General features: G+C 41.6%; 1 protein-coding gene across 1 annotated transcript; it reads left to right on the top strand.

Annotated features, from left to right (window-relative positions):
* The first annotated feature begins 209 nt into the window (after positions 1-209).
* On the top strand, positions 210-6,726 carry LOC103805142 (arylacetamide deacetylase-like 4). Its single transcript, XM_009077776.1, has 4 exons — positions 210-380; positions 4,465-4,681; positions 5,379-5,442; positions 5,955-6,726. Exons 1-4 carry the CDS (start codon positions 210-212, stop codon positions 6,724-6,726), a joined length of 1,224 nt encoding a protein of 407 aa, XP_009076024.1.
* Positions 6,727-9,693: the final 2,967 nt, after the last annotated feature.

The following is a 9,693-nucleotide window of genomic DNA, read 5'->3' as shown; positions in this document are numbered from 1 at the left end:
TGATTCTGCTCCGTATGAACTTTGGTCATGCCAAGTGTTGTCATGGCCGGATGTTTGCATGCTTCCAGCATCTGGCAGCCCAGTCTGGGGGAGGAGGGAGGAGGGAATTTGGTATGCAAATTACTGCTCTGTGGAGTCAGTCTGGAGGATATAAATATCGACAGAACCATATCATACAGTGTCTAATAAATTATTCCCAGCCAAGAACAATGGAATCCTATTATACTTTGGTTTTAATAGCAGGAATTCTAGTTGCTTTTGTATTATTGGTTTTAATTGCAACTGATCATAACTCCTTCAAGGCAGAGATTCCTCCTGATACTGACCATCCATCAAAGCTCCGTTTTTATCACTATGTGTGCACTCTGGTGGAAAATCTGGTGAGTTTATCATGCTTTGTGCTACTGGGATTTTCAGGAATGAAAACCCTTGAGTAGAACTATGAAGAAACGCATCTAAATATTGCAACTACGTGTAATGGGAACCACAGAATAACAGAGATTTAAAGATAAAGGCCAAAGGTTGATTTGGTGTTCTAGTCCTGCAGATAAAAGCAGCCAGTGTGAGGTGAGTTCTTTTAAATACTGAGCTATCCATTCTTATGCTGCAGTTGTTATTTGATTTTCTTCTGTAATGAACTGGTTGGTCCTGTGGTTGACACAAGGGCTGTGGGTATCAATGAGCACAGTGTCTGTATCTCAATGCACTCTGATATATGTAAGGCAATCTCCTAAATTTCGAGCTGTCTGCAATAATTTTCTTACCCATCATTCTGTTCTTTTTCTGCACTGACTGATTTACTAAGTCTTAGTTAGGTATTATAGAATCAACTGAGCTGGTAGACACCTCTGGGAGTCACCTAATCCAACTTCTGCCAAAAGCAGGTTCAGACCTGTTATCACTTATGATTTAAGTACTTGTAAGCCAGACTCACTGTGCTGTGTGTTTGGCCATCAGAGAAAGAAAGAGCTTTTGCCCCAAAAGCTTTCAAAGAAGGCAGCAGGAGTATGCAGGAGCAGCCTAAGCCCTGTCACATCTGGCACATCAGATGTCAAAAGAAAGGCTGCAGGAAAATCACAGAGTTCTTTCATTGCTGTTTGTATGAAGCTCATCTCAAGGAAGGTATTCTCAAATCCCCCAGTTACACAGAAGGAATGCAGTAACTAGGGCCCATGTCCTGCAAGGTGATTTGGGGCATTATCATCTATTAAAGACATGGGTTGTTGAGCTTACAAAGCAGCACTCAGCTAATCCAGTGACTGTCCCTGTTCCCCAGTGGCCCAGACCCCACTCACCTTTCTGCTTTGTCTGCCATGAAAGAAGAGGCTGCTGATCTCGTGTATCTCACACTGCTCTTCATGTCATGTTATATATAACCTTAATATAATTATATGACTGTAATATAATAATGTGACTGTGTATTATTAAGTTCTGTATGATGTTACTAAGCTTTTGTACTTGGTTGGGTGAAAAGACTCTTTCAGGTGATACTTTTAACTCACTTCTACAGCTTCTAAGTGGCTTTTGTGCAATAGTACATATCCTCTCTTCACTGATAATATGTTCCAGAATTTTCAGCTTTCTTTCTCTGGACAGTTTTGAACATGTATTTCACCATTTGCTCTGCATTGATTCCATTCCATACCTAATTTTCTTTGGAAAGCCTTTAGACTTCTGCTGGTACTTTGGGTGAATTTCTGGCTTTATGTTCATACTCACAGGAGTAGCCTTGACAGAATTTCACAGGTTACTAACTGAGTGCATGATGCTTTGTGCATTGCACACGTGCAATTAATTTATCCTGCTCATCCTGATGAATCATAGAATCATAGAGTCAATCAGGTTGGAAAAGACCTCAAAGATCACCAAGTCCAACCCTACTGTGGTCACTAGCCCATGGCACTAAGTGCCACATCCAGTCTCAGCTTGAAAACCTCCAGGGATGGTGAATCCACCACCTCCCTGGGCAAGACATTCTCAGTAAAAAATCTCTTCCTAATATCCAACCTAACCCTCCCCCTCTCCTCATGCTGCTCTTCCTGTGACACTGATGTGTCTGTACTGTATGTTGCAGGAAAACCCTCTTTTTTTCTGCAATACAGGACAGTCTTTTCCTCTTTTCTTCCACCTTACTTGCAATATGTCTTGGGAAAGCTGCATCACCAGGTAAATGTGTACCTGACACCAGAGGTGCCACACATAGGATGCTCCTCCTGCATCTCTCCACATCCTCTGGTCAGGAAATCAATGACATTCTGAAATGGAAGAGAGGAGAGGAAGATTCCTCTCATCTCATCAGTAGTTTTAAACTACTGTGTTCAAACTCACAGTGCATATTGCACTGTGACATTAAGCTTTGATGACAATTACTTTGGCTGGCAAAGCACAACATTTCAGAGAGACTGACAGAATGTCTGATGTAGTCCTAAAGTCCATGAAGCTCAAATTGAGTGGGTTTTGCTAGCTGGTATGTGATTTTATAATTATTTTTAAAGTAAAAATCTGGTCCCCGTATGATCTTCCACACACACAAAAAATAAAAAAGAGCCAGTTTGTGCCAGAGTTTAGGTGTTCCAGCAAACAGTTTTTCACAGACCCTGTTTCATGCTGACATGCACTTTTTCCACTTTTTTAGAACCTGGCTTATGCAATAGGTTTCACTTACTAACACTGCTCACATCTGTCTAGGAATAGTCAAACCTTTTAGGTTTGAAGTGTATTGCTGTTGGTTCTGAAGTATTTTTTAAGTATTGATCAAGAAGTTTTGCAACAGAATACATACCAAATTCTCTGTTCTCCTTCATGACAGTGTTTCCCCTGAATTTGGAGATGCCTCTGTGACGTCAGGAACTCCTAAGGCAAGGAAAGGAAACAGGATATTTAAACAGAGGTTGTCATGTATCATACTGCCATCTGAAAGCTCTGTGAATACTCAGGGATGTTAGACAGTACAGAGGAGATGAGATGGCAATTCTGCCAACTTCAACCATTCTAAAACCATAACTCTGACATGAGACGTTTAGAAAATTGCTGTTTGGGGAAGGTTATATTCACTCTGTGCTTTCTGCTCTGTTTGCCTTATATAAATTTCCCTCTTTGCCATGAGACCTAAATACGTGCCTTTCCAAAGGTAAGTCAGGAACTATAGCCATCACTTCTGTCAAGGGACTGGGACTTACCCCACCCCAAGCACTGCTGGCAGTTGTGGCACAGCATTAGGAAATAACTCCACATCATATCTGGGCTCCCATCCTTGTTTCTAATTGATTTTCCCCTCTCTTTCATGGCTCATGGTGGTTTCTTTTATTGCTCCTCACCAACTTGTTTATTGCAGCCTGGTCTAGGCTATTAGGAAGGAGAATCTGTGATACACAAGGTTGGAAAGAACAATTTACAAAAGCAGAGCTGTCTTTTAGTTGGTAACGCATTGATCCAATGACTTCTGTGGCTCAGAAGAGAACAATACAGTGTGCAAATTGCTTGTGATGATTATCATCATTCCAGGAGAATGAATTATAATAGCCCATAAGGTCATTTAAGTCACCATGTAATGGGAAGGCAAACGTTGTCCCTAGCAGGAAATGCATTCATTACAACATGTGCTTAATGTAAAGGAGGATTCCAACGTGATCTTCACACTCTCTTAATCAGCAGTTGACTGGCCTTGGATAAGGAGATGTTTCGACACATTTAGCAAACCTTCCCTGTCCTCTGAATATTTGTTTTCCCTGATTAGATGTAAGAAACTGACTGCAGAGTCATTTCATGAACACCTGGAAAAGGCAACAGGTTCACTGATGGGGAAGGAGATAAGGTTCAGAACCATTTTCATCAGCTCTTCATTCACTCACTATTGATTATAGGCACAGTGAGACCTTAAAGCTTGTCCTCACTGACCCTGTGGCATGGAGACAACCCAACCCCAGTAAGTTACTCAATCTTGCACACAAACTGGCATGAGCCTTTTTCCTCCCAGGATACTAAATCTTGGCATGTGAGGGATATTTTCATCTCACCTAACTTCAACTCCTTTAACTAAGGCATCTGAGGTACACAGCCAACCTTTATAACTCGTGGAGATGAACAGCCACCTCCAGAGCATGACTTAACACAACTGAAGTTGGAACCATACTCACAAAATGCCTCTTGGATTGAAAAAGAGCCTCAGGCCACCCAACTTCCACACCTGAGCAAATGCCTGTTGTTACTTGTGGTAAATCCAGATCAGAGGACTTAGAAGGTATTTACAGAATACAATTCATGCAGCAAGTATTACAACATTCTTGCAGAAATCATTTTCGTCACAAAAATCCCAAATTCTTTGTGAGAATCCTAAAATGTAGCAAATAAGCAACACAGTTATCCTTAGTATAGTATAGGAAAAGGTAGTTTGTGGCTTTTACAGAGTGGGAAGACGTGTAATCCCTCTAGCATTTTCTGATTTTTCCTGTTATATCTATCAAGGCAAAGCACTTGGAAGGCTTGGGAGCTGTGGAGAAGCACACAGTGATCAGGCTGCTCACGGATGGGCTGTGGACATGGCCAGATCCACAGCTCCTCACAAGGGACCTGCAGTTTGAGAAGGTTCCTGTGAGGATTTACCTCCCAAGAGAACCATCTGCAAGCAAACGGAGAGGAGTAATCTACTTCCATGGAGGATGTGGGATTTTTGGAAGCATCAGTAAGAAACTGAAAGAGAAAATTGGATTATTCAGGATGGTTAACTGTATGTTTTGAAGCTCTGCAGAGCCTAAAAGTGACCAAAGCTTAGCTTGAGAGAAAGAAAGCACTTAATGTTTAGTTTTACTTTTTAAACACCCTAATCTGCATTGACTTAGTATCTAAATTATTTTTATAGGATGTATCTTTCTGTATCATAGAACCATAGGATCATAGAGTGGTTTGGTTTGGAAGGGACTTTGAAGCCCATCCAGTTCCACCCCCTGCCATGGGCAGGGACACCTTCCACTAGCCCAGGTTGCTCCAAGCCCCATCCAACCCGGCCTGGAACACTTCCAGGGATTGGGAATTCACCATCTCTCTGGGCAACCTGTGCCAGTGCCTCAGCACCCTCATCATAAAAGCATCTTCTTTATATCCAGACTAATTCTACTCTTTCTCAGTTTAAGCCATTTCCTGTTCTCTAATACTAATAACCATTTCCTCACAGATCAACAATCTCCCGAAACGTATGAACTTCACAGTGTGCCCTGATGGCCAAAAGTCTAGATTAGTTTTATCCTAGAGAAAATATTTGCACTCACTAAACAGGCAAAGGGCCAATATTCAATCATGGCAATAATTCTTAAAAAAATAAGGGAGAATATTGATTGAAGTTTTCTAAAATATTAATGACATCAACAACATTTGTTCTTCAGGAACTTGCGAAAGAATGTGCCGGTACATAGCCAGAAAATCTGATTCAGTGGTTGTGTCTGTTGGGTAAGTGCCCTCCACCCAGTGTTCCCCTGCTTCCCACACACTCCTGAGCTATCACCACAGAAATCATTGCCTTGCTTGGGTAATAAGGGATTATAAACCCAATGTCAGGTTTTAGTATTTAAAGGGGATATTTAAAACCATCTGGGCATGATTTTAATGAGTAAATAATGAGCCTAAGAGTTAATCTGTTTTAAACCCTTTGCTTCCTTTGAAAGGTGTTTTGCTTAGGGAAAATTTATGGTGGTATGAAGAAACTTTAGTCTTCAACAAATTCTTTCATGAAAAAAAATCATTACTAAAGGATTTTATTAAATTATGAGGAATTGGTTTGGGGAAAGAAAGGGAGAAGAAGCTGTTCTGGTTTGCTTCAGCATGCAAGACTTTCAACCAGATAAGTAGTAATTACTAGATAAACAATCGTGGTTTGGGGGAGTTTTTCTAACTGCGTGGGATGTATTTAAGATGAGCCACTCAAGCACTGTCTAATACCATCTGTCTTTTCTGCCTTTCAGGTACCATTTAGCACCTGAGCATGAGTATCCATCCCAAAATCTGGAATGTCTCGCTGCTACCATGCACTTCTTGAAGACTGCAGAGGCCTACGGGGTGGATCCTGCTCGGGTTATTGTTTGTGGGGACAGTGCTGGGGGGACTTATGCTACCAGAGTTTGCCAGGAACTGGTGAATAGGACAGATCTCCCCAAGATCCGTGCCCAGGTGTTGATCTATCCATTCCTCCAAGCTCTGAACTTCAATCTGCCATCTTACCAGAAAAATGCTGCCATGGCCTTCCTGTCCCGGGAACGTACAGTCCATTTCATTCTGAAGTACCTGAACAAGGATTGTGCCATGAAGGAAGCGATTTTGGCAGGTTCTCATGTTCCTGAGAACATGAATTTGAAATGCAGGAAATGGATAAATCCAGATCTTCTCCCAGAGGTATTTCAAGCAGGCTACAAACCACCACTGCCTGCTTTGTTTTCACCTCAAGTCCATGAAGAAGTCAAAGAGCTGTTTGATACGAGGTTTTCCCCTCTGCTAGCAGAGGATTCTGTGGTTTGCTGCCTGCCTGACACCTGTCTCATCACCTGTGAGCACGATGTGCTCAGGGATGATGGTTTGTTGTACAAGAAACGCTTGGAGGACAACAATGTAAGGGTGACCTGGTACCACATGGAGAAAGGTTTCCACTGTGCACTGGGATTTTTTGGCTATGGTGTTTTCTCTTTCCCATCATCAAGCACAATAGTGAACCATGCTGTAGACTTTATAAAAGGCTGTTAAATTATTTTTTGTATACAGTGCTCTGGTGTGAAGACAGAGTGCGATCCAATTAACTATTTACTGGTTATTTATGCATTAGAATCTAGGCAAGAAACTATGACATTAGCATGGGCTGCTGACTTCTGATTTTTACTTGCTATTACTTAGAAACATGATGTATTTTTCTTTTTATTGATGTGCCTGTTTTGCTCTTCTTACTTTGTAAGAATCTTTTTTATCTTTCTATGTCAAATAATAAAATATCACCATAACAAAACCCATTCTAAATCATAAAATCATAGAATTTAAGGGTTGGAATGGACCTTACAGACCATCTAGTCCCAACCCTTGCCCTGGGCAGGGACACCTCCTCACTAGATCAGGTTTCATTTGCTCATGAAATCTGAAGGAAGGAGTTGAGTGTACTTACAAATCTGATTTTAAAGGGAAGTGGATGACTGAGCTGCACCTGGAAGTACCTGAGACTGCAACAGAGATGCAGTGAGAACTGCTCAAAAGTAACTGAAGGTCCTCTAAATTAGATTCTATAAAGTTCCTTTCTGAGCAGCATTTGGTTGTATTCAGGGAAGAAAGACACATCGAGGGTTTTGCCCTTCTGTAATCAAACAAATAATCAACTTGGATTTGGGGGACAAAGTATGTAAACAGCATAGAAGCTGCCAAAATAATTTCTGGGAACATCCAAAACAGAGGAAAAGAAAAAATTCAGCTCAATTGTTCTAGTGTTATCATTGTTGCATTGTTCTAATGGTTATATTGTTGTAATTCTTGCATTGTTTATGAGGACAGATCCACCTGTGCTAAATACAGACGCCAAGTAATTGCCATTGCATGGCAAAGGAACTGGGCAAGCAGTGCCAGGAGTTGTAAAGTATTTAATCCTTGTGCAACCACTTTGCACTGGTAACATCTGTGCACACAGAGCTGTGGAAAGAGGTTACCATGTGTCTGTTCTCTGCCTGGCAAACCGTGAGTAGGAAGGTGGTGGTGGGTAAAATTCTCTGTGTTGTCACCATGGTCGTTAAACAGAGTGACAAGTGAGCTGGTACAGAACTCTGCAGCAACAAGTCACTGCTTGTGAATTCTTCTGCTCCAGTCCCTCTCAGCAATATGAAGTTACATTTCTGAAGAACTGCTCTGGTGACACAACAGTGAGTTTACTTGTGTCATTGTTCCTAATGCAGGTACTAGCAATTGCCTCTTCAAGCAAAGAAATTCTTCCAGGAGTAAATCGTATGATAGAGTTCCAAATGTTCCACTGTTTGAGGCTTTCAGGATTTGCCTTGGCTATGAAGATGAAGGTTTGCTTACCAGCTCATGTGCAGTAGCTGAATCTAGGCCAGCAGAGGTGCTACCTGCTGCAAAGTGATGCAAAAAGCTAGATAACACTGGAGCAGTTAATCCCAGTCTGTTCCAGCATGGCTGGGATGGTCACTGGACTGGAGCAAGCTGCCTTGAAGGTAGTTTGGGTACAACTTCAAGAACTTGAGTCAAACTTGTGAGACTCATCAGCTTATCTTTGTTCAGGACCATCTTTATTCCTGTCTCTCTTCTTTGCACCTTCTATACCAGATCAGTTCTTGTGATGACTCTTTGCAGAGGTACAGAGAAGGTTGAAAGTGCTAGAACTAAGGATGTCTGTCCAGTTCCATCTTGTATTTTGTAAGTTATAAGATGGTCAAAGGTGATCTCATGCTATTTTACACACAATCACTCAATGCAGCATTGTACTCCTTGTCAGTTCAGCTACCCAACACTTGTTTTCTTTCCTTCAGCCAGTCTCTGGACTTACACCTCATTTATGGACCAATGTCCAAACTCTACACTGATCTACTAGTGAGAGTGTCTGCTGGAGATCAGTCATTGAGGAGGATGAGGCAAGACACACAGCACTCACACCTCTGGTGCAGCTGCTTCTGGTTGCACTGGACTCAGAGCTGCAATGGGTCAACAACATAAAAAAATCTGATCAGAGGAGAGAAAACCTTGATTTCACTACGAGTCTGAAGAGTTAAGGCATTGAGGCACAACCAAGGGAAGAAACTGAGCAGCTCTGAAGATGATCATCAAGAAATGCTGTGGCACAGGAACTCAAACAATACAGACTTGCCTGTGCTCAAACAGAGGGAGAGACAGCACAAGTTTTGGTCTTCTCGTAAAATATTAAGTCATGGTTCTACGTAATAGGCACAGTCTCCAAACCTGTTAGGTGTGAATATGAAAACCTGATTATGCAAGGCTCTCCCACAGTAAATTCTGACTATCTTTTTAATTGTACGGTTGACTTGATGTGTTTTCATCTTCGTCTTGCATTTTTAAAAGCTTTGATTTATAGATAAGACAACCGCTCATCCTGTGCCTCTTTCTTCAGAAATCCAAAGTCAGAGTGGGAAGGAGGCCACAGCTGGTCCCTCTTTGGGCTCCTATCACCACAGCAAGATGGAACTCTTCTTGGTGATTTTTCTTGCTGTTTTGACTTTTTTGGTGACAATGGCATTCTATTATGAACACCCCAAGGCAGAAATCCCTCATGGATTCAGTGAGCGCCGAAAGCTTCACATTTTTCATCACATCCTGAACTTTGGGTTTGGTCTGGTAAGTCAAACTTGATTAGAGCTGGAGTTTTTAGCTTAATTTCTGTTTCAAGGGAAACGGATTGGTGAGTTCTTTTTAGAAGTGATTTAAATAAATTGCAAATATGCACCTGGATGAATTTGGTGATGTGAGCAGATTGCAGTGTGTATGTGGAAGTTGTGCTCTGTAGAACACTGTGCTCACTTACAGAGTGAGCCACAAAATGATGTCTGTGGTCTCAGCTCTCATCTACAGCTCTGACACTCTCCTGAGCCCTCTGAAAAGAGCTGCCACACTCACTCTCTTTTCCCTTTCAATAAGCCTAAAGGATTTTCATTTTTGAGATAAATCACCTGATATTTAAATTGTGTTTGAGTGTCATTGGTTTTGGCA

The sequence above is a fragment of the Acanthisitta chloris genome, unplaced genomic scaffold (genome assembly GCF_000695815.1).
Source record: "Acanthisitta chloris isolate BGI_N310 unplaced genomic scaffold, ASM69581v1 scaffold39976, whole genome shotgun sequence".
NCBI lineage: Eukaryota > Metazoa > Chordata > Aves > Passeriformes > Acanthisittidae > Acanthisitta > Acanthisitta chloris.
The sequence above is the reverse complement of the archived record's forward strand: the minus strand, read 5'-3'. Positions and strand labels throughout refer to the sequence as shown.